At 35.6% G+C, this 26,923-nt stretch overlaps 2 protein-coding genes across 4 annotated transcripts in view; both read right to left on the minus strand.

Moving 5' to 3' along the window:
- The window catches only part of Nup98-96 (nuclear pore complex protein Nup98-96), a 282,640-nt gene that overhangs the window by 164,685 nt on the left and 91,032 nt on the right, over positions 1-26,923 (minus strand). The window lies entirely within an intron of this gene.
- On the minus strand, positions 1,784-25,774 carry LOC149475037 (heart- and neural crest derivatives-expressed protein 2-like). 3 transcript variants are annotated; one of them, XM_089713918.1, is made up of 8 exons: positions 25,531-25,774; positions 21,596-21,680; positions 20,245-20,352; positions 19,351-19,434; positions 18,397-18,581; positions 16,535-16,627; positions 15,547-15,684; positions 1,784-2,384 (listed from the first exon to the last, which is right to left on the minus strand). In XM_089713918.1, exons 2-8 carry the CDS (start codon positions 21,678-21,680, stop codon positions 2,292-2,294), a joined length of 786 nt encoding a protein of 261 aa, XP_089570044.1. In that variant the 5' UTR covers positions 25,531-25,774; the 3' UTR covers positions 1,784-2,291. The 3 variants fall into 3 exon arrangements, with proteins under 3 accessions (XP_089570044.1, XP_089570045.1, XP_089570046.1); XM_089713919.1 differs by lacking the exon at positions 19,351-19,434; XM_089713920.1 differs by lacking the exon at positions 16,535-16,627.

A 26,923-nucleotide genomic window follows, 5' to 3' on the forward strand; every position in this document is an offset into this window, starting at 1 on the left:
AATTGGCCCTAAGTACATAAATATGTCCTGTAGATTTTAATAATACTTTAATTATTATGCTAGGCGTCCACTAGGCGGATCGGGCCGGGCCCCATCGCAACGCAAAAATACGCCGGCCTATGTTTTGTATGAAACATCGTCCATTAGCGACGGATCGGGTCGGGCCGGGCCGCAACGCATTGGCGGATATCGCTTAGCAGGCGGATTTCTGCCGGCGGTGCGCTGCGGCCCGGCCCGCCCCGACCCGTCTAGTGGACGCAGGCAGGCGGATGTGAGCGGCGAGCGTCTGTTAGATAAAATCCGCCTAGGCGGTCCGCCGCGCCCCGTACAGGTGGACGCAGGAGCAGACAGCGCGTCCATTAGAGACGGCCCGTTGCGATGCGGCCCGGCCCGATCCGCCTCTAATGGACGCCTAGCATTAACATTAAATGCGGGATTCGAATCCCACTGCTTTCAAAATTTATATTTAAATATTATCCCACCAAAAACATAAATATGTAAAAATGGGAGCCAAGTTCAATCGTTGACAAAAGAATTGAGATACCTATAAATGTGTGTCAAAATCTGTAGACAGTCCAGAAAATTTACAAAGATGTACCTATTACATTCTTAGGTGGACTGAAAACTCAATTGTTTTATTTTCCCTTAAAGAACAACGTTTATTCCAAAGTATGCCTTTTTAAATTTGAATAAAAGAATTATTTGCACAAAGCAAACAACTAATGACCTATTGAACCCCATAATTTGATCAGGCTAGTTTTTTTTATTTAGTTAATATATTGATGTTATTGAACGTTATTATTTGTGAAGTTCTAAAAACTAGCCAAGTTAATATAAAACGATTCGCCTCAACTTCACCCGTGGTACATGTTTTCATTTTCAGGATGGTTATGGAGAGAACCATCCTCGTTATTCAAGGAATATCTATACTAATATTATAAAGCTGAAGAGTTTGTTTGAACGCGCTAATCTCAGGAAATATTGGTCCTATTTGAAAAATTCTTTCGGTGTTACATAGCCCATTTATCGAGGAAGGCTATAGGCTATATATCATCACGCTAAGACCGACAGGAGCGGAGCCACGCGGGTGAAACCGCGGGACGCAGGTAGTTATGTATAAAATAGTTTAAAAACTTATTCTTATTGCACGAATACTTTGTTTTTCTTCTTTGTGAAATTAATGAAACTAATGCTAAAATAAATGTTTTGCTATCTTATCTTAAAATAAATAAAACACAAAATTCATTTAATTAATATATTTGGCATAAGTCTTTGGTACAAATTACATTATTTACAATATTATAAATAAGTTTTAAAATTAATAATCGACAAACAAAATACGACGCAAAAAAATAATGTCGCCACAGATCAAATGCTCAACTTGTATTTAGACATTGGCAAGTCTTGCTCATTGCTATAATTAAAAAAAAATCGAGAAAAAATATGACACAGTTCAGGATTTTTTTTTCATTTATTTTTGTCCTATATCTACTCCCTTCGTTTACATAAAAAGTGCAGAAAAGTTATCTACATTTTTTTTAACTAGAAATAATATAATTTTACTAATTTGAAAAGTAAAAATAAATGTTTTCCATAATTTTTTTTTTGTTTTTGACACTTCAATCAACAGATTTTTTTTCATTTTTTAATCTATGTTGATGGAACTCACACTGCAACTGGCAGATAGCTGTCTTATGTAACTTAACTTACGTAATAAAGTAAATAAGTTCTTATTCTAAGGGCCGGCGCCCAGTGCCGGCACGGCACGGCATGGCAGGCAGAGCATCCCGCGGCGTGCAATGGCATCCCGCGGCATGCCGTGGCATCCTGCTAAAAGCCCCACTAATGCTGCATAAGTTTCAACCTTATTTCAACTAGCTAGCAATCGTCATGCCGCCGCATCCTGCGGCGTGCCGCGTCATGCTGCAGCATCCTGCGATACGTCGCGGCATCGTGGCATCGAAATAAAGTAACTTGAATTCTAAACTGATTGAAATAAGATTCAAAATAACTTCATTAGTAATAAAATCCTCTGCCCTGCCATGCCACGCCGTGCCGGCAGTGGGCGCCGGCCCTTAGTATTTTAATTAAAATTTACAATTATTTACAAATAATATAACTAGACTAGCAGACTGGAAATTTTTTTCCTCATTTGTGAAGTGAAACTTCTTTGCGCGTTGAGAGTAAAATTTCAAGACAATACCTACCGTCACGTCATGGAGTAAGGCAACGATTTGGGTAGATATTTGAATCATGCCAAAGAAGTTTCACTTCTGACACACGCTAAATTTTTAACTTTGTAAGTTTTGTTCGCTCTTCAGTTCCAACGCCCATACATGTTGCGGCCACCCGGTTCGCCCTTTGCCTTTTTTGTCTGTTGCATTCTGTAACAAAAAAATGTATAAAAGAACAAAAAAAAAACAATTTTTATTTTTTGTAAGTTAATATATTTGGAATAATTCATAAACTTAAAAGTAATAAATTTATATTGCAAATAGTATCAAGTTGAAAGATAAATTATACTGTTATTGTATACTAGCTTTCCGCCCGCGGCTTCGGCCGCGTATTCAAAGAAAAACCCGCATAGTTCACGTTCACGTCCTTCCTCAGGTCTCAAGCTATCTCTGTACCAACATTGACGTTAATCCATGCAGTACTTTCTGAGTTGAGCCCGGACATACAGACAAACAGACAAAAATTCATAACTATATTTTTGGCTTCGGTATCTATAAATGTAGATCACGCTCCATTATGCGGCTGCTGTTGACGCGTTGCTGGACTTCTCGCTGTCGGCGGTCGGGCATTTGCAGGTGAATGAGTGAGTGGGTAAGTGAGTGGCTGGGTAGAGTGAGTGAGTGGGTAGAGTGAGTGAGTGGGTAGAGGGAGTGAGTGGGTAGTCTGAGTGAGTGGGAAATGTGAGCGGGTGGGTAGAGTGGGTGGGTACTGTGAGTGGGTGGGTATTTTGAGTGGGTGGATAGTGTGAGAGGGTGGGTAGAGGAGTGAGTGGGTAGAGGGTGTGGGTGGGTAGAGGAGTGAGTGGGTAGAGGAGTGAGAGTGTAGAGGAGTGAGTGGGTAGAGGAGTGGGTGGGTAGAAGGGTGGGTGGGTAGAGCGGTGAGTGGGTAGAGGGAGTGAGTGGGAAGTGTGAGCGGGTGGGTAGAGTGGGTGGGTATTGTGAGTGGGTGGGTTGTGTGAGTGATTGGGTAGAGGAGTGAGTGGGTAGAGGAGTGAGTGGGTAGAGTGGGTGGGTAGTATGAGTGAGTGGGTAGAGGGAGTCGGTGGTTTGTGTTAGTGAGTGGGTAGATGGAGTGGGTAGAGGAGTGAGTGGGTAGATGAGTGAGTGGGTAGAGGGGTGAGTGGGTAGAGGGAGTGAGTGGGTAGTGTGAGCGGGTGGGTAGTGTGAGCGGGTGGCTAGCCTGAACGGGTGGGTAGAGTGTGTGGGTATTGTGAGTGAGTGGGTAGTGTGAGTGAGTGTGTAGAGGGAGGGAGTGAGTGGGTAGAGATAGTGGGTATGTAGTGTGTCAGTGGGTAGTGAGTGGGTGGGTAGAGGAGTGAGTGGGTAGTGTGAGCGGGTGGCTAGCGTGAACGGGTGGGTATTGTGAGTGAGTGGGTAGATGAGTGAGTGGGTAGAGGGAGTGGGTAGGTAGTGTGAGTGAGTGGGTAGAGGGAGTGGGTGGGTAGTGGGAGTGAGTGGGTAGTGTGAGCGGGTGAGAGGAGTGAGTGGGTAGAGGAGTGAGTGGGTAGAGGAGTGAGTGGGTAGAGGAGTGAGTGGGTAGAGGAGTGAGTGGGTAGTGTGAGTGAGTGTGTAGAGGGAGGGAGTGAGTGGGTAGAGATAGTGGGTATGTAGTGTGAGTGGGTGGGTAGAGTGAGTGGATGGGTAGCGTGAGTGGGTGGGTAGAGGGAGTGGGTGGGTTGAGTGAGTCGGTAGGTTAAGTGAGTGGGAGGTTGAGTGAATGAGTGGGTGAAAGAAAGCATTTTCAAAACATGTGAATGTGTTTCTTAAATGGGATCCTAAAGTATGTTGTATGATACTTATACAGGGTGTCAGCCTAAGACCAATAGGAGCGGAGCAATGCGGGTAAAACGGCGGAGCACAGCTTGTTGTTCATAATAATAAACTTTAATTACTTTCACTGATAATATAATACTGTAAGAAATATCACGCGTGGTCGGGTTGAATATTAGTTTGAAATGTAATAAGAATGTACTGCGATTCTACACAGCTACCTAATTGATGTAGGTAGTTGATAACAAAACGCAGCAAGTCAACGATGAACGACTATTAGCAAAGTGAAGGTAGTTGGGTCGAACGTCGTATAAACAACGTCCGAGCCCCTAGGCACGATTCGTACGAATGCGCCACGAGTCAAAGGAACGCGGCAATTTATAGTATTCGACAGCTAAACATGTTCGGACAGGAAACAGTGACAATTATTCATCCACAAAAATATTAAATCAAAAGTTACGTCTAACAATACGTTATTATTGAGCTATATTGAGATATCGCGAATTTAAGATTTAACTATACTATAGATATATCTATATGTTTAAATGGTAGATGAGTTAATTTAAGATTTACGAGAAAGTAATTATCTTCTAATTAAATTTGGAAGCTCTCGTTAAAACAAGAGAGCTTCAAAATGTATTGCATCGATAACTTGTGTAATTAAAATTTGTTGGGTTCAGGGTTAATAAGACCGTTTCTATAGGTTCTAATATATTATGTGAAAGTTTGTATTGATGAGAAGTGGTCATGATGCTCCAAGTATCCTTTTAAAAAAAATATTGAATGTACAGTCTTGACTTTCCTACGATTTTATTATTGTATGTAGGATACAATTTATATTCGAAAAAAAAAATTCAATTCTTTCAACATTTTCATTGTTGTCAGTAATTTATTATTTGCAAGTCATTACAAGTGCATTTTAAACAATAATATGACTTTTATTGCCTCTATTTATCAATTAAATTAATTACCTATGTTTGTTCAAGTGTTGCTATTATATTATTTATTTAAATTATAAAAATAATTATTTATTAAAAGTTCACGAGAAGGTTATGTTAAGAAAAAGTTATGTAAATAATTATTCTAGAAAATACAAGTAAAGATGACTAACATTCAATATTTAAAGAATATATTAGTGGTGTGAAGTCCCATGTCCCCAAGTGGGGTAAGGGGCAGATGCATTATACATCTGTTTCACTGATCGATTTTCTTTAGGGACAAGTACCTAGGTGATCAGCCTTCTGTGTCCTACCAGACCGAGACATTTTTTTTCTTCGTCTCCATCGGGAATCGAACCCAGGACCCCTCGGTGCTACGCTCATGCGTCAACCACTGTACCAAAGAATATATTAACTATCTATATAATTACTAGCTTACCGCCCGCGGCTTCGCCCGTTTTGTCTAAAACATAATAAATTATTTACATACATACTAAAACCTTCCTCTTGAATCACTCTATCTATTAAAAAAAACCGCATCAAAATCTGTTGCGTAGTTTTAAAGATTTAAGCATACAAAGGGACATAGGGACAGAGAAAGCGACTTTGTTACTATGTAGTGATCTATATGTTTAAGATAAACAAATAAAATTTTAACCAAACTTAACATTTATTTCTATTACAAAATTACTCATGAAATACTATACAGGGTGTCCCACAGTTGGTATACTAAGCTCAAAGGAGGTTATAGTTTTGCATACGCTGAGTACGTAAAAAATACTTATAAAATTCCAGATGCCCTTTTTTTCAAATAGATGAATTCTTAAAACTCTATGTGTACACCCATAACAAGCAACCCACCTAACTTTACCACCCACACTTGAGCTATCGTTGAAGATTATGCTTTGATATATGCCTGCTGCGCGAAGCTAGAGAAGAAAACATGGATTTTAAGGAAAAATTTAGTAAACAATTTTTGACGTAATTTTGTTGTTTAAGTATTTTTTACGTGATCAGTGTATGCAAAACTACAAGACCCTTTGCGCTTAGTATACCGATAGTGGGACACCCTGTATATCCGAATAGGCTCCGAAACTACTGGACCGATTTAAAATATTATCTTAATATTTAAAAATCTTGTGTCACAATGTTTGTCCTCAATGGACTCCTAAACCACTTAACCGATTATAATAAAATTCGCACACCATGTGCAGTTCGATCCAACTTGAGAGATAGGATAGTTTAAACATGTAGGTACCACGGGCGATGCCGGGGCGGACCGCTAGTTTTACTTTAAGAATCCTACATTATCCCTAATGAACATAGGCTATATTGCACGCCTCATAAGCGAAGCGTTGAGGTGGGTACTACTGTCACTTCGCGCAAAACATCTGATTTTTCAAACTTAAAATGTCTTTATGTATCATACATTGCACTTGTAAGATAATTCATACACATACATATTAAGAAAAAACACTATTTTTAACGTTCATGATATTTTTGATGTCATTTTTGTTATTTAAACTAGTTAAAAAACAGTTTAAAAAAGTTCTGTCTTGGACGTCCGTGTGTCTGTATGTGCGGATCCTTTTTCTTGTTAACACGATAGCGACCGAAATACTTTACTAATCGAGTCTTTTTTTTTCTCTTACGCTTGAGTATGCTCAGGAATAGAAACCCTTTCATTTTTCAGGGTCTGATTCGATGTGGTTTAATTGTTATTAAATAAACAAAAATAATAATTAATAAATATTTATTAAAAAAAAATTATGAGGCGTGCACTTTTGGATTTTCCAAATTATTTTATGATGTTATTATATGATTCAAAAATGCTTCTAGATGAAGTCATATATAATAATAAATAAATGTTTGAATTTGAGTTTATCCCGGGTCAACCCGGCTAGACCTTGATGAATTTATAAATTTGGAATTAAATCTCCAAATCATCATTTCCGATTCTAAAGGTAAAAGTTATTATGGTTACCTGAACATGTTTAAATCATCTATACTATCTACACTAATATTATAAAGCTGAAGAGTTTGTTTGTTTAAACGCGCCAATCTCGGGAACAACTGGTCCTATTTGAAAAATTCTTTCGGTGTTAGATAGCCCATTTATCGAGGAAGGTTATATATATATCATCACGCTAAGACCAACAAGAGCGGAGCAACGCGGGTAAAACCGCGGGGCACAGCTAGTTCAATATAAAACACTAATATCAGTCAATTATTAACACATGTTAAATATAAACGAACTGATTGTATCCACTTGAAATTCATGTTTTTGTTACAACACCATTGAGCGTGTAATAGATATTTTTTTTAATCTGTACCGCGTTAGATAATTGACTATATTATCTGCATATGGCGGGGCGGCTGTCAAAATTTTACGCGTGTTTTTTTTCTTTTGTGGCTGTGAATTTTTATGTCAATGAAAATTTTATATTTTATAGTACATAATAAATGAGATGTTTGATGACTTTTTAATTTTATTTTTGTATAAATTGGTGCCAAATAAATGAGTTCGAGTTTGAGTTTGAGATGATGTTTTTTCTTATTAAAATATGTAAATTAGAAAATTACTGCATACTTAAAAAGATTTTTTAGAAAAATTTACAGCGAGCGTGGTCACTTTCGAGTGACGAAACGTCGGGAAAATAATATAATGAATAAAACGCGTTTAAATTCCGTTAAAAATATTTAATTTATAATTAATGTATCTCGCATAAAATCAAACACTAGAAACTGCATGGATTTACTCAAAATTTTGCATGAATATTACTAAGTCAATATGCAGGTTCTATATATATATATCATCACGCTAAGACCAATAGGAGCGGAGCAATGCGGGTAAAACCGCGGGGCCCGGCTAGTTTATAATATCCATACTAATATTATAAATGCGAAAGTAACTCTGTCTGTCTGTCTGTTACTCAATCACGCCTTAACTACTGAACCAATTTGCATGAAATTCGGTATAGAGATATTTTGATACCCGAGAAAGGACATAGGATAGGTTTTATCCCGGAGCTCCTACGGGAACGGGTTTTTCTTTGAAAACGCGGGTGAAGCCGCGGGCGGAAAGCTAGTTGTCTATAAATAATTATTACCTAGATGTGTACACAACGTGGTACTTCTTTCTACTATTAACTTCAACAAAAACCACAAGAGAAAAAAAAACAAATCAATGCGAGCAAAGCCACACAACACATGTAGGTATGTTTTATTTCCGTTTCTCTCTGCACTAGCTGAACCGAATTTGATGAAAACCAGACGCAAACGATAAACACGCGCACGCGTACAGGTAGACGTGACCTACTTGAGAATTTAGGGTTCCGTTTATCTATATTACATATAATAAAATCGTAGGAAAGTCAAAACTGTACATTGAATATTTTTTTAAAAGAATACATAATCCATGATCTATAATCGATATAGAAGCCAAAAATATAGTTTTTAGAATTTTTGTCTGTTTGTCTGTTTGTCTGTTTGTCTGTTTGTCTGTTTGTCTGTATGTTTGACCGAGCTAATCTCGAAAAGTACTGCATAGATTTACTTCAAATTTTGCATGAATATTCCTAAGAGGTCGGGTGAGGATAGTTTAAACATATTATCATGATATCACCTTCGGGGGAGGAGCTGTGAACCTTTATTTTTCTTACATATTCCGTGTACTACGACAGCGTACAATCTAAAGACTCATGTTTAAATGTTGGTTTCGAGTAAGCCATGCTATTATCTAGCTTTACAAAATAAAAACTATGTCATTTACGTAATTTGGGCAGAGAAACAGTTTAATGAATTTAGTAGTATAAAGACAAATCTGAAACAGCGCCATCTATGAGATTTCGTAAAAATCAAATCAATTTACATGTTAACACTACTGAAAATACTGTTGAAAATTAATAATTTAAATATAATCATGTTATTTATTTAACTCTTTAACCCATATCTTCCCTTCCCTATAAGGTGCGCTTATATTTCGTGTGAATATACTACATTTTTAAAAGTGAGGGTAGATGTTTATTATTTTAACTTTTTAAGTCAAATTAGACACCATTACAATCTCAGAGCAATCATAGACGAAGCCAAGAAAATCGGGAAAACCTGGAGCGAAATCAAAAGGGAAGCTCTCGATAGAAACGCCTGGCGGAGCACTGTGGATGCCCTCTGCCCCAGCTAGGGGACACAGGAACATAAGTCAAGTAAGTCAAGACAATCTCAGAGCAATATTACAATTAATCTAATATTGATTGTGTTCATTGGTTACATTTTTAAAATCTTCGTATTTTATAAATTTATAAAGAATAGAAAAAAATCGATCACGAGGCGGGACTCGAACCCACATAATTTCGTGATCGAATGTTTCTATTCTTTATAAATTTATTATTTATAAATTTATATTTATAAAGCATTTGAATGTCATAAAACCAAAAATATCAAATTCAATCTTTGTGTTTTGTGAATTTTCACCATGCGTTCCCACAAAAGGTAAGTTGTTACTTTTATAGGTATTTATTATTTATAATGATAGCAATTCATGTTTTTTAAAGTGAAACTTTTATTACATCGTCTCAAACTTTTTGGTCTGTGTAGCGCATGTCGCGTGACGGTCGAACCGTACGATAATTATCGTACAAATACGATAATTTTGTGCCTAAGTTTCACTTTTACCGTGGTTTCATAAAACCACACAACATTTTTATTGGTTTTATAAAGGTTTTATATTACACTTTTAGAATGAAATAATAAAATGATGAATTCTTTTTGACTTTTACAAGATTTTTATGTGCGTTGGGAACAGTAGTTTGTTGATAAAATTTTATTTGTAAGTAGCTTTTTTTATAGATTTACAGATAACTTTTGATTTTTTATTTACAGATTCAATGTTCATAAAATTATATCGCCTTTGGAAGACGATTTCTGCTGACAATTTTACAACACCACTTGAAAATTGATGATTTGATGATGAAGATAGTGGCAGCGAGGATTAAGTGGAAATTAGTAATCATCCGCTTCGTCAATTTTTGACTGAAGTTAATGTCCAACGTATGGTTCAATCATTGGAAGTATCTCGGGTAATTTTGGAGGATATTTTTCAGGAAGGAGAGAAGGGGCAGCCAACCACATATCAAAGTACTACGTTTTAGGTAGTACCGAAAAAAATGTTATTGCCAAATGAAACATAAATTTTGCACTCACAACTGTACAAGTTATGATTTTTATTCTGACTTTGCTGTTATCTGATTATAATATTTATCGTTATGGCTATCGACCGTACTGGGATGAGAGTACATGATATACTCATCATCCAGGATTGCATAGAGCATTTTCACACTGAAAAAGATGTTTTCTTTGAATCGTAGTTGCTTCATTTATTTATTTTTAATCATTTTACATAATATGTTTTATATTTGCCCATTTTCATTATATTTTATAAATAAAATGGAACCAACATAACTTTGTTGTGTATCATTTCTCTATTAATAACCCGTAGGCATATTTTCCAAGCGCCCCATTTAAGGTGCGGTCCTGAAATTTTAATGTATACTTTTGCCTAATATAAGCTCAAGCTCATTTTTAGATGAAAATAACAAAGAGAACTTATTTATTAAAATTTAGTAGATAAAAGAAATTATGTTACGATTTTATAAGAAAACACAGTATATTTATTAGGCGGCGGTGATTTTCCAGGCAAAAGATATTCATCAGCTCAATAAAATTGAATAGTATGTTGTTAGTTATTCTTTAAATTCACAGATTGTAATGAGCATTTCCGCATGCAAGTTGTATCGTAGTTTAGATATATCATAGTTTAGACACATTAAAGTTCCAACAAAACCCTCAAATTTTTGAGCAGAGTTGAGCAAGATAATTTAAAAAATGTGCTGTGTTAAGTATTATAGAAAAGGTTAGTTCGTTGATAATTATTATTTCTTCATCATTTACATGTTGTTAACTAAATGTTAGTAAAAATAAACTTTGACTGTTAATACTTTTGTTCAGTATTTACCTGTATGATTATTGCTTGGTAATTAATATGTATATTTTCATGTCGTATAGCTAATTATAAACATAAGTGTGATGTGAAACTAGCTGGATTTATTTTTACACACTCACAGCCATATATTTTATATTAAAATAGTGTAAATCATAATATTTTTTCACAATTAAAAATATTTCCTTTTTTCTGATGGTATTGGCATCGAATTAAACCGCGCTGTCGTTTCGTTCACTAAAAGTGATGTTATGAGGACCGAATATGTAGCCGCCTCAACTTACGGAAACGAGAGTAACCTGCGTTGTCTGTTAGTTATTGTATAGTCGAATTTAACGTTACATGGAAATTGGAATCTAAATATATTATGTATACTTATATTAAATCTGTACATGAAATATATTTCCTAAATAACTATCACGGGGTGATTAGGGATCGACACTGATGCCAACGAAGCAAACAGTAAAATTTTTGTCCGTCTGTCTGTCCGTATAACCGTTATAGAAACAAAAACTACTCGACGGATTTAAACGAAACTTGGTACAATTATTAATTTATATATTCCTGAGCAGAGCAGTAAAAGTAGAGTTAAAGCTACACAGAAATCATATTGTATGAAAGAAATGTTCTCCTTATTATATAAAAAATATCTCCCGACATCATAAATGTACGTAAGTATATCTTTTACGGTTGACTCACAATAACACGTGTAACTTCCGATAGCTTAGGAGTTCGAAGCTTTCTGATTATATTTGTCTATAACACTCTCAGTCCGTTTCAACTCAATTTTTATTTTCATGCATCAGTGCCACCTAAAAAATCTTTATCTCGAAAATCGAGCAAAGCTAAGAAAATGAGAACTAAGAGTTCTCAAGAATCGTTAGAGGTAAGAGGCTTACTATAGGCCGAAAACAACATGTGTTATGCCGAGAACCTGAAACCGCTTCACAACGAGAATTGCGGCTCACAGCTGACCGCGAACGGCATGTACTATCCCGTGAGACCGAAACCTTCACTGAGGGGGTATAATGTCTCACAGCTGATCACGGCCGTCATATTTTATCTCGAGAATCTGAAACTTTTACTCAATATGAAGACCGTTTGACAAATGATAGGGTGCACCATAATATTATTCGATCTCTTGAAGATGAACATGAGCATAAGCAATGACTAGAGTAAGGACGCGAATATTACAATTAATTGAGACAAAAACGATTAATAAGTTTGTTTAATGAAAGATTAAGAATTGAAACTATTCGGTCTCTGGAAACGGACGAATAGCGAGAGGCCCCTCTTACTGCAGACAGATTTCGACGTAGTCTTAATGACTTAGATTAGAGGTAAACATAGAAGATCAATCTACGAATTCGGTGGTGGGGTCCGACAAATATAAAAGTGGGTTTGCTTATAACCTCACAATTGATTACAGATCATCTTCTGTATAGGCGATATTAACGTAGTATGTTATTTTTGTAATGCTTTAAAGTGGAGTAAGGACAATTTCAGAACATGTTTCATCAGGTTAATTCGTATGTATGCAGTTTTAAATCGACATTAGAAGCTTTTCCTCAAGATGGTGAATGGTGATATTAATATAAAATTGTTATAAATGCCGATAGACGGACGTCTATCGGCACTCAGGAACTTCCTGGGCGTGTTATAACGCCCAGGCCACAGTATTACAATTTTTTCTACAGCAGGGCGACGAATGTATTTTCGCATAGCAACGGAGGGGAACTCGCGGGGGGTCAAGTGACGCGGGCCACGTACCATTAACATGCTTAGTTTGTGGTACCGAGCGCGAAAGAAAGTCATCGTGTTTTTGTTTTGTTCTATGTAAACTAACGTAATTTAATACTTAGGTACAATATATTCTATAACGGTGCGCTGAAACTGTTAATCTACATTTAATTTAGATTATTATTTGAAATACTAAGTAATGTAGAATTTAAATCACATTCATTCATGTTTTCCTCAGATTTTCGATTTCCTCCGATTTTAAGATTTTCTTATCAGTGTTTAATTTTAATTTAGTTAAATTTTATAAGAGACAATTAAGAACATTCAAAAATAAAGTGTCATGTATTTTTTTAAACGACGAATGACGAAAAACGACGTAATCGCGGACGAAGTCGCGGGCAACAGCTAGTACTAATATAAACGTATACCTAACGAAGTAGAGAAAAAAAAATTACTCGACCGTGAAATGTTTTGAAAATGAGAATTTTTAGTCTTTCATATTTTACTAACAACTAGCTTTCCGCCTACGGCTTCGCCCGCTTTGTCTAAAACCTAATAAATAATATACTAAAACCTACCTCTTCAATCACTCTATCTATTAAAAAAAACTGAAAAAATTGGACTTTTCTAAAGATTGAATTTCAGCAGTTATTTTAAATCTATCATTCTTCTTATATCAATAAAGTGCAATAAAGTGTTTATTATTATTATATCCTAATTCCTATCCTACTAATATTATAAATGCGAAAGATTGTGAGGATGTGTGTGTGTGTGTATTTGTTACTCTTTCACGCAAATACTACTGAACCGATTACAATGAAATTTAGCACACATATAGAGGGTAACTTGGACTAACACATAGGATAGGTTTTATCCCGGAAATCCCACGGGAATGCGGGTTTTTCTTTGACTACGCGGGCGAAGCCGCGGGCGGAAAGCTATAGGTATGTATTCTTGTATTTGTTCGTAAATAAAACTACGAAACACGGCAATAACAAATTACACACAATTCCCTTTCTAACAAAATTAAGGAAACATTTCCCGTAATAAAAACAAGCCCAAAATAAACAACACAGAACAGACAAACACATGGCCCTATCTAATAAACTGCGGTGTCGGATTCAATGCGAATTTTATTATTGGAAAGGCCACGTGCTGTTGATAAGGAATGTGGATTTACTCTACTATATTTTAATTTAACTAAATTCAGAAAAATAAATAAATATTATTATTTTTATTAAGTAAATAAATAATTTTTATGGATAGAAATATCCATCTAGTAGGTACCTACCTATATCAATAGGTCAAAAAGTTTTTAGGTAATAATTGTGATTTCTTTCTATTGTATCAAATACTGGCGGTCCGCCCCGGCTTCGCCCGGGGTACATGTTTACGTTTTCTCTTCATAAGAACCATCCTCGGATATCAAGGAATATTGTAAAAGACGAAATAACGAAATCTGTTCAGCCGTTCTTGAGTTTTGCGCATAGAAACACATTTGCGATTCATTTTTATTATATCAAATATTATATAAATTATAATATATTTATAATTTATATAATATTTGATATAATAAAAATGAGAATTTGATATAATAAAATTAAGCAAACATTTGGACAATGGACATAGGGACCGAAAAAGCGACTTTGATAACACATATACTATATTATATGGAAATGAAACTCATTTTCCTTGGTCACGGCATCACGCGTGAACGGGTGGACCGATTTCGATATAATTAATTTTTTATTATATGAAAACCTTGAAGTGCGAGGATGGTTTTTATGTAGAGAAAACGTAAATACCACGGGCGAAGCTGGGGCAAACCGCTAGTATTTATTATAAACATTTATACTTGAAAAATGTTACATACTCGACTCGTAATATCTCCCTTAATAATTCTTAGATATTTTAAACTCAGACTAATAAAAAAGCATCTATACTTATTTAGTATAGACTTTCCCAAGTCATAATGGGATCTTTTAAAACACAAATCAGATTACAAAATTCAATTGCCAATAACGAAAGATAAAAACGCATTAGCCCACTTGAATGCACTCGAAACATTCTCAAGGGAACGAGTGCATGTGCGCGGTCTGACGCCAGTGTATAATGTATAATAATCTGTGCTGCAATTGAAAATGGCGCCAATTTGTTACGTCAAAAACTCAAAACGTTTTTTTTAATGACAGTCCAAAAAAAATTGCGTTTTGTTTTTTTTGAAGATTTAATGGCCAAAAATTGCGTTAATTAAAATTGTCTATGCCGCAATAAACTTGTTTTCTCAAAGGGTTTTATTGCAACATTGGGTAGTTTTTGAATTTATCTATAAAAATAATATAGTTAAATCATTCGCTAATACTAACAAGAACAACAAATAGGTAGACACTATGGCAATTCCTATGCATCTTTCTAATCGGAATGCTGCTAATCGGAATACTGCTTAGTGCTTAGGCTATATAAAGCTCGAAGCTTGATTTTGTGATATTAATGTGTGAATACCATTACCAACTTAATATAATATATACCTACTAATCCTACTAATATTATAAATGCGAAAGTTGAGGATGGATGTGTATGTGTATTGTTTATGTTTGTTACTCTTTCACGCAAATACTACAGAACTAAATTTATCGATTAGAATTAAATTTATCACACATATAGAGGGTTACTTGGATTAACACATAGGAAAGGTTTTATCCCGAAAATCCCACGGGAACTATGCGAATTTTTCTTTGAAAACGCGAGCGAAGCCGCGGGCGGAAAGCTAGTACAATATATTCTCACAGAGTGCATGTATGTGTGTATGTGTGCGTGTCTGCGTGTGTAATGTGTATGTATGTTATTTTCATTTATGTGTTGTTACCTGACTATGATCAACAGCACGTCGTCTAGGCGGTGCATGATGTAATTCAGCTCTGAACCCTCCAGCTGGCTCCCCATCGCTTTCCAGTACTTTCAATAAGTATGAAATGTATGACGTCGCTAGTCGCAGTGTCTTTATCTGTGGACAAACATTGCCTAATACTATCGGCACATAATATAATACTATAGTAGTATTGGGCTGGTGAACTGTCAAATAGGACATTGGCCTTTGATTAGAAAAAAAAAGTTCTTTTTTTTCTTTATGACATTTTTTGTGCCAGTGTCATAATATGCAACCCGTACGAATTTACTTGAGACGAGCCGATGACTTATTTTCAGTATAATATTATTATATCTTTACCATATAAATAAAATAATGGAATGTAATTCAAACTAAGTAAGTACCTATGTGGCTATGTACCAGTTTTTCTTACTTTGGGTAGGTAGTAATATTTTTAAAGAAAAACTAATATATCGCATAATATGTCGCTTTCCAGCCGAGTCTCAAGTAAACACGTACGGGTTATAATTATTATTCTGAGATATGTAAGTAGTAAAAAAATGGCAATCTAGTGTGCCAGTGTCACGATGTATTAAAAAAAATGTTTAAAAATAAATCTGAAATAAATGCGCGCCTACAGAGTGTCCTGCATGTTGTTTTCTCAATGAAACTTATAGTTTTGCAAATTGTGTATTACATTATCAGCGCTTGAAAAACTATAACTGCATATTATATTCCTTTGATCTCAGTACTGAGTACACTAAATCTATGACACCCTGTATTGCATACTATATCTAAACACATTTTTAAAATGTTGTATAAATTTTAAAACAACATTTTTGTTTATAATTGACATCATAACGCGTGTATATTTAAAATTCGAAATCGTTTTTATAACTCCCATTCTCCCTCTATAGTCTATGGCCTTAGTTTTATATTATTATTTCGGTTATAATATTCACTATAACAATCACAAATATTTAATTACCTTGGACAATTTGGTATCAGGCGGTACGTTAGGAATACGATCTCTGAGGTCTGTAAATGCTGTATTTATGCTTTCAGTCCGCCGTCTTTCCTTCTATAGACAATAGATAGACTACTATGTATTGGACATAGACAGAGAAAATTATAGACGGGAAAACAGCTTTTTTGAGGACCTAAAGTTCAAATTTTCAATGAATGCAATGATATGAAGATATTTTAGTGACCGAATAGAATATATGAAGAGCTTTTATAGTGACCTAAATATATACATGAAAATATAATTTTATGCATACTTTCTTGCAATTTCCATAAATCTATCTTTTTCTCTGCCATAATTAATGAAACATCACAGTTTAATATATAAATAAAAACTCTCTTGATTAAAACACTATAATAATTCTACTTAATTACTGTGGTGTACGAATTTTGAAGCATTGCGATGCACATGCGAATGAAAATTGAAAGTTCTTTATCTATGACTTAAATATATTATTAATGTTCTAGATCTTTGAATCGGACACTATTGTATTTATTAATAATTTGTGCAATATGCAATATAAAGGGCCGGTTTCACATCTTCCTGATATTTCGTTTAGTTTATATAAGGGCCAAACCAGAAAATATGATGAACATTTATCTTGAATATTTCAATGTTTATGCTCTTATTACACCTTCCTAAATTTAACCAAGGACAAGGTGCTTATCTACAAAAAATATGCAAGGATGTGTAGCGAAGAATGTGTTTGTAAAGAACCAATCATAACGCTTCATTTAGTTTGAAGTTTGCAGCGTTTAGCGTTTGAAGCGATACTATTGGTTATTTAAAAACCATTCCTCGCTACACATTCTCACACATTATTGGTGGAACCCTTAGTATGTAGTATCAATTACAGTCATAGACAATTTTGGAAAATTCTTCTTCTTCTTTTTTGTTTATGGCCTTCCCGATCCCAATAGGGACGGATTCTGTTGTTAAATTGAAAATGTATGAAAAATTGTCAAACACTATCGTCTATCAAGGACATTGTCAGAGAGTCATAAAACCGGCCTTTTGAAGCGAAACTTCTAGGCGCGTTGAGAGTAAAATTTCAAGGTCGCGTCATGGCAATACCGTCACGTTAGGAGCCGTCAATTTTGATCTTCGAATCTTGCCAAAGAAGTTTCACTTCTGACACGTGTGCTCGTGTTACTAACATAGATTTATTTTATTTTATTTATTTAGGTCATTCAACATTAGTCACAACAACACTTATACCTAGGGTACATAATATAACAAAAAAAAATTACAATTGTGACAAACATTTACAGGATAACACAACATGATAATAGATATAAGAATATACTAATAAGTGTAGAGATTGTCTAATCTAAAAATGAACGCCCCTCCACTGTGTTTACGCTCACATTCAAAGTACGTGTATAGACGCAATACACACAAATTGGTCTGCCTCATTGGTCGTTCAATCCTCCAGTCCCGTCCATGCCCGAACGACAGCACCAGTTGACCAACTAGTGCATAAATGACGCGATGCACGACAGAACGGACGTGTCATTCCGTACATAGCGCGCTCTCCCCGCCATACAATGCTAGGCACCTGAACTGATCGCCCGATTAGTTGACAAATCAGTGCGCGAGAGAGTCAAAGTTTGCAGTTATAGAATCGCCGCGCGCACACATATAAAGTGGTTCAATAATTATTTGTCCTCACACATTGAAACAATTAAGTTTAGTGGAGGGGCGTTCATTTTTAGATTAGACAATCTCTACTAACCTAGATATTGTTACAAGTGGACCAATGATGTTTCAATGAATAAATGAATTATTATTTATATAATATATACCTTATTTACTTATTTATTTACCTTAGACAATTTCGTATCTGGCGGTACATTAGGAATACATTCCCTCAAATCCGTGAACGCTGTATTGATGCTCTGTGTTCGTCTTCTCTCTTTCTTATTAGCTGTTGTTCGTCGTTTGACAACACGGACAAAAGATGGCGGCGCTCTATCGTATCGGGGTAGGGATTGCATGTCGCATTCGATACCTTGAACCAATAGTTATTTAGTGAAAGAAAGAAAATATATTTATTTGTACCGTAAGCATATAAATACAGTTATTGTAACAATAAATAATTAAAATTAACAATATGGATATATCCACTCAGTGCTTTGAGAATCTAATCTAACGAAACTTAAATTCTCCACTGATTTTGAAATCTATTTTAAAATTATAAAGCTGAAGAGTTTGTTTGTTTGAACGCGCTAATCTCAGGAACTACTGGTCCGATTTGGAAAATTCTTTCACCATTCGAAAGCTACATTATCCACGAGTAATATAGGATAGGTTTTATCCCGGAAATTCTACGGGAACGGGAACTATGCGAGTTTTTCTTTGAAACCGCGGGCGGAGCCGCCGGCGGAAAGCTAGATATGAATAAACATGTACAATGACGGCCGACATTTAGGCCCTATAACACTATTGTGTTTCTACAACGCTACCCATTACGAAATATTATAATTAAATGGTTTTCGATTTTCTTAGATGCTTATTGTGGACATTACATCGAAATTAAAAAAAAAATCACTAAGCGTTTGGCGCCAAAACGCTTTTTGAAGTGAAACCTCTTTATCAGGGTTGGAAAAAAATTTAGTGTAACATTTTTTCGTTACGCGTCACATTTTTCTGTTACGCGCATTGAGATATACATACGTAGTAATAATAGCTCAATGGTTACGCGCCATCTTTTTCTTCTCCCGTATGTGACGTACTTCGTCATAAAGAAGTACTCTAGTACACGCACACATTGTTCTTACCTGCACTGTTTTGTGAATAATTATGATGAATTATGTTGTGATGGAAGTCGTAGGGCTCGTTTGCCATTTGCATTTCTTCATAACCTAAAATAAAACAAACGTAGGTACCTTAAAAAAAGACGCTACAATCTATACCTAATATTATTAAGCTGAAGTGTTTGCTTGTTTGAACGAGCTAATCTCAGGAAGTACTGGTCCGATTTGAAAAATTCTTTCGGTGTTAGATAGCCCATTCATCAAGGAAGGCTATAGGCTATATATATCAATACGCTAAGACCAACAGGAGCGGAGTAATGCGGGAAAAACCGCGGGGCACAGTCAGGTAAAACCATGGACTAATAGAATCTAAAGTTAACAAAAAATAAACTTACTAAATTATAATATTGCATTGTCACCGATCCTTGTACACATACAAACATACGGGTGAAGCTTATATATTATATATAAACGTGTTCAAAAGATTGTGGTTTTTATTTTAGTTTACTAATATCAGTTGCCTGGCAGAGATCGCTGTGTATCAATAAGGCCGCCTATTGTGCAAAATATTTGTACCTTATTACTTATTAGTTATTAGATTGTACTAGATTTCCTTATTTTGTACAATAAAGTATTATAAATAAATAAATTAGTATACCTACCTATACATAGGTATCGATATTAATCCCTACTAATATTATAAATATGCGAAAGTAACTCTGTCTGTCTGTCCGTTACGCTTTCCCACTTAAACCTCACGACCGATTTTGATGAAACTTGGCACAGACAATCTTTAGACCCTGAGAAAGAACATAGGCTACCTTTTATCAAAACACCACGCGGGCGAAGCCGCGGGCGAAGCCGCGGGCGGAAGCTTGTTAATAATATTTGAAAGTAAGAAAGAAAATAAGTAATTACCATAATTCCTGCCAATATAATTATTTGTATCATGATACATATCCTGGGAATCGAACTCATGTACTTCATTTGATCCAGGCCAATAAACGCCACCATCCATCGGGCTACCTATAAAATAAAATAATTATAAAAAAAAACATTTAAGTTTTGATTTAGGAGTTTGTATGTTCGAATGCGCTAATCTCGGGAACTATTAATCTATAGGTAAACAGGTAGGTACCTATATTATATAGCTGAATAATTTGTTTGTTTGAACGCGCTAATCTCAGGAACTACTGGACCGATTTCAAAAAATTTGTCAGTGTTAGATTATAGATAGCCCATTTATCAATGAAGCCTATAGGCTATATAACTATATTATATCATCGCTAAGAACAACAGGAGCGGAGCAATGCAGGTGAAACCGCGGGTATCCCGCGGTCCACGGTCAGCTAGTCTTCTATAAATTAAAAATCAAACGATAAATTTGTTCCTTAGTAATTACAAATCTCGAGAACAGCTGAACGGATTTCGCCAATTATTTTTTTACTAGCGGTCCGCTCCGGCTTCGCCCGTGGTACATATTTCGCAATAAAAGGTAGCCTATGTTCTTTCTCAGGGTCTAAAGATTATCTGTGCCATATTTCATCAAAATCGGTCCAGTAGTTTATGCGTGAAAACCATACATACATACATACATACAAACTTTTCCTCTTTATAATATGAGTATAGATAATATTCCTTGAAGTACGAGGATGGTTCTTATGGAGAGAAAACGTAAACATGTACCACGGGCGAAGCCGGGGCGGACCGCTAATCCTAATGCGAAAGTTTGTGAGGATAGATCGATGGATGTTTGTTACTCTTTCACGCAGATACTACTGAACCGATTACAATGAAATTTGGTATGTTGGTAGCTGAAGACTCAGAATAAGACATTGGCTACTTTTTATCCCGGAAATCCCACAGGAGCGCAAACTATGCGGGGTTTTTCTTTGAAAACGCGGACGAAGCCGCGGGCGCAAATATACTGTCTTACCACAAAAAAACTTTAAGCGCGGGTTCTCTTTAATCTGGTTTTGTCGTATTTCACATAGACAACTATAAGTGACAGATCCCTGGTTTAAAGTTAGACTGTGTTTAAATTGTTTTGTGGTAAGACCATATTCTTAATATACATATATAAATCTCGTGTCACAATGTTTGTCCTCAATGGACTCCTAAACCACTTAACCGATTATATTAAAATTCGCACACCATGTGCAGTTCGATCCAACTTGAGAGATCTAGGCTAATTTAAACATGTAGGTACCACGGGCGAAGCCGGGGCGGACCGCTAGTATGTTTATAAATATGAATTGTAAAAGCTTACCTTGATGTGTTTGCTGGCAATAATATGGAGTTTCGTATCTGTCAAAGCCATCGTCTGGTGGTGTGGTGCTGCCGTAACTTGACATCTGAAAAGAGGTATATTTTTTAAACAAATCAAAAAATCGTAAACTGTCAAATACGGACAATTAGATTACGTTTTTAAAATGGTAGTTTTATACTTATTCGTGCTTGGTTAAAACTTATGAGTTTTAACCAAGCATTGAAAAATCAGCCCTTCACTATCACTATCATCATCACTACATAGTATAAAACAAAATCGCTTTCCCTGTCCCTATGTCCCTATGTCCCTTTGTACGCTTAAATCTTTGAAACTACGCAACGGATTTTGATGCGGTTTTTTTTAATAGATAGAGTGATTCAAGAGGAAGGTTTATATGTATAATAACATCCATTAAATAGTGGAGAAGTACTGTTATTTTTGAGATTTCTAATGTGATGTCGTAAAAAATTACATATTTTCCGCTTATATTGCAAACGCAGGCTGAACCCTACGAGTTTTATCAAAATAATGTACTAAGTATTATACACATTGAAAAGGTCTACAGAAAAGTCCGCGATGGTATATGTCTATCTCTTATGGATAACCCACAATAAATTTTTTTTGTAATTTACTTTTTACGACAAATAATGCCTAATTTTCGAAGCGATTTTAACCAATACAGCATTAATCCTTAACCAATTAAATACCTTGAATACATTGATCATTTAATATAGATCTATATGGCCCTTTACACCGTATGATTTAAGTGAATATTTTCGAAGATATTACAGATTTAAAAATTACGGGACGTAGCGTTTGCGGCGGTACCGGCCGGCCGCCCGGCTATACATATATTATATATTTTATACCCTTGCGAAGCCGGAGCGGGCCTCTATGTTTTTAACCGACTTCATTATATACAAAGTTCACAGTTTTTCTGTAGTGTATTTACTATTTAGTATCAGCATTGCACCCGTGCGAAGCCGGGGCGGGTCGCTAGTATTATTATAAATGCGAAAGTTTGTGAGGATGGATGTGTGTGTATACCTACGACATAGTATAAAACAAAGTCGCTTTCTCTGTCTCTATGTCCCTATATAAATCTTTAAAATTACGCAACGGATTTTGATGCGGTTTTTTTTAATAGATAGAGTGATTCAAGAGGTAGGTTTTAGTATATGATTTATTATGTTTTAGAAAAAGCGGGCGAAGCCACGGGCGGAAAGCTAGTACCTAATATTATAATTGCGAAAGTTTGTGAGGATGGATGTAGGTATGTGTATGTGTATACGTATGTTTGTTACTCTTTCACGCAAATACTACAGAACCGATTATAATGAAATTTAGCACACATAATTATAGAAGGTAACTTGGATTAACACATAGGATAGGTTTTATCCCGGAAATCCCACGGGAACGGGAACCATGCGGGTTTTTCTTTGAAAACGAATCATTCTTTCTTACTTTGATACTTTGCGGGCGAATCCACGGGCGGAAGGCTACCTTATATTATATTATAATCTCAGCCAAAACGAAACATTTTTCACTGAATACAATATTGTAACGATGGAACACGACCTTTTTGTTGAATTTGATATTTTTGGTTTTACGGCATTCAAATGCTATAAAAATATAAATTTATAAAGAATAGAAAAAGTTCGATAACTCCGGATTCAAAATTCGATTCAGAAGACGCGGGGTTGAACGCCGCTTCGTGATCGAATTTTTTCCTATTTTTTAAATTATCATGTAGGGACTTAGGGAGTAGGGGAACTGAAGGTATAACCGCACGCATATCGAACCCTGTGGGAAAAACGGACAGAATCTAGAATCTAGTAGTAAATTCAGAACCTAGAATCAGTTTTGCAGAGCGGCCAATAATTGGCACACAATTTTATCCAGATAGGTAAATTTTCGGTTATTTTTATGTAAAAACAGCAAATTTTGATCCGCTTTCAGTTTTATTACGTGGGATTGTGAGACATCTATACTATATTAATATTATAAATGCGAAAGTAACTCTGTCTGTCTGTCTGTTACTCAATCACGCCTAAACTACTGAACCAATTTTCATGAAATTTGGTATGGAGATATTTTAATACCCGAGAAAGGACATAGGCTACTTTTTATCCCGGGAAAATGACGCAATCCCGCAAATCCCACGGGAACGGGAACTATGCGGGTTTTTCTTTGACTACGCGGGCGAAGCCGTGGGCGGAAACCTAGTTGATAGATATATTGTTAAATTAACTTACTTTTAATGAAAAATATGAAAAACTAGCGGTCCGCCCCGGCTTCGCCCGTGGTACATGTTTACGTTTTCTCTACATAAGAACCATCCTCGTACTTCAAGGAATATAATAAAAAAATGTTGTGTGGTTTTATGAAACCACGGTAAAAGTGAAACTGTTCGAACGGTTCCGAACACTGCTTTGTGTAGCGCATGTCGCGTGACGGTCGGCTGCCGAGTAGGTATACCTACTCGGCAGCCGCGATACACGCGACATGCGCTACACAGACCAAAAAGTTTGAGACGATGTAATAAAAGTTTCACTTTAAAAAAAGAATTATCGAAATCGGTTCAGCCGTTCTCGAGTTATGCGCTTACCAACACATTTTGCGATTCATTTTTATATTTAAGAAGATTAGGTCCCTATGTATGTAGGTATGTATCGTACCTAATACCAAACTCTCATACTTAAGTTTTGACACGAAGTCACACGATCGGCATGGCATAATATAAACACTACAATGTGATACACACGTGTTCGCTTGAGTTTTATGTGTTAGTAGCTTGTCCCGGTTTCGTCCGGATTTACCGGAAAATAAATATTACTAGTAATTATTTAGATATCTTATCTTATATATAAAATTCTCGTGTCACAATGTTAGTCTGCATACTCCTCCGAAACGGGTGGACCGATTCTCATGAAATTTTCTGTGCATATCGGGTAAGTCTGAGAATCGGCCAACATCTATTTTTCATATGTACCACGGGCGAAGCCGGGGCGGACCGCTAGTTGTTCTATAGATATTATGTCTTAGGTATGTTACTGGGAAAACAAGTAGCTTTCAAATACATAGTATTAACTAGCTGCGACCCGCGGTTTTACAAGCATTGCTCCGCTCCCGTTAGTCTTAGCGAGATGATAAAATAATAGCCTATAGCCTTCCTCGATAAATGGGCTATCTAACACCGAAATAATTTTTCAAATCGGACCAGTAGATATAGTTCCTGAGATTAGCGCGTTCAAACAAACAAACAAATAAACTCTTCAGTTTAATACTATTAAAGTATAGAAGACTAGCGGTCCGGCCCGGCTTCGCCCGTGGTACCTACATGTTTAGGTTTTTTTTTATAAGAACCATCCTCGTACTTCAAGGAATAGATTCCGCAGCGCACGCGATGACAGAATTTTTATTAAGGAATTTTTTACACCTTGGGTTACCTACATTATTGCATTTTTGGTAAGGATCTCTGGTGAAAGAATTTTTGAAATCGGTCCAGTAGTTTATGCGTGAAAACCATACATACATACCTACATACATAATTATAAACCTCTCCTCTTTATAATATTATTATATATTTAATTAATAACGGCGATGAAGCATCGGGCGATTTTATTTTTGTATCTATAGATTTAGATTTATTTTTCACTAGCGGTCCGCCCCGGCTTCGCCCGTGGTACATATTTACGTTTTCTCTACATAAGAACCATCCTCGTACTTCAAGGAATATAATAAAAAAAGAATTATCGAAATCGGTTCAGCCGTTCTCAAGTTATGCGCTTACCAACACATTTTGCGATTCATTTTTATATATAAGATTTACCTAGGAACTACCTACTTTATTTTAATAACTAAGTACCTAGTAGGTACCCAGTACCTACTACCAGATACCACCATACCATATGAAATTAAAAAAAAAAACTTACCTTATACGTTAGTCGGTGGTTATTATTATTAACCAATAAACGTACAACACTTTCTCACATCACAATTAAAAAACAAAATATTTATTTTTCACAATACACGAATCACATGTCAAATATTTAATATTTTCAATATATATTCAAATATTTAAAAAAAAACACTGACAATAAACACCTTTATTTTTTTTAAACAGCTGTCAAAAACGAAAAAATCTTGACAGCGTTTTACGCGGCAAAACGTCAGAAATCGGCGAATACTAAACAGTTACTGGAGATGAATCTGTATCCCAGCTTCCTGATTCCCGCCCATAGAGGCGTGGCTTATTATCTCCGTGTTATCTCTAATATTATTTTGAACACCCTTACCGCTACTACTGCTTTTTTTTCATGCACTCGACTTTGCCGCCAATTTTTTGACGTTTCCAGACAAATGACAGATAAGATTAAAAAAGCTATAATTCAAGTTAGCAGACTTTTTAAAGTACGTGACCACTTGAAAAAGCTGCACTGCAACCGTTTTAAAACTTTTTAAGGGAAATTGTTAAGATAAAAATGCATTAAATGATTTTGCTTTTGTAATGTTAGTTTACAGTTTGCAAAATACCTACAGTAGCGGTTATTTACTCAATAAGGATTTTTAATGAAATAACTTCTAATTAGCAAGAAATAAACCAGATATTAAGTACCTACCTTTATAATAATATAATATGCTATTCAATACAGCATAGTTACCTAGGTATTATCTTTTAGTTTTACATTTTACATCTATACTAATATTATAAAGCTGAAGAGTTTGTTTGTTTGTTTGAACGCGTTAATCTCAGGAACTACTAGTCCGATTTGAAAAATTCTTTCTGTGTTAGATAACCCATTTATTGAGGAAGGCTATAATAGGCTATAATATTATATCATCACGCTAATACTAACAGCAATAAAATTATCTAATATCTTATATCTAATATCTATTATAAAGGCGAAAGTTTGTAAGGATGTATGGATGTATGGATGTTTGTTACTCTTTCACGTAAAAACTACTGAACCGATTACAATGAAATTTAGCACACATATAGAGGGTAACTTTGATTAACACATCACATGACAACACAGGATAGGTTTTATCCCTGAAATCCCACGGGAACGGGAACTATGCGGGTTTTCCTTTGAAAACGCGGGCGAAGCCGCGGGCGGAAATCTAGTAATGATATACCTAAAGATGATCACAATTCACATACTTAGGTACTCACATAGGTACATTAAGCTAAAGTTCTGCTAATCGAGTAACTTTCTTTCGAAAACACTCAGTAGGGGTTCCATACGCCCCTGTTAGAAAGAGACAACTGTAATAAAAGAAAGAGATGCAACGTGTACTTATCTTGATTATCTATAATCCACTTAA

This window comes from Colias philodice, chromosome 31 (assembly GCF_061535455.1).
Source record: "Colias philodice isolate Cphi_HAF_F1 chromosome 31, ilColPhil1 Martin Lab GWU primary, whole genome shotgun sequence".
NCBI lineage: Eukaryota > Metazoa > Arthropoda > Insecta > Lepidoptera > Pieridae > Colias > Colias philodice.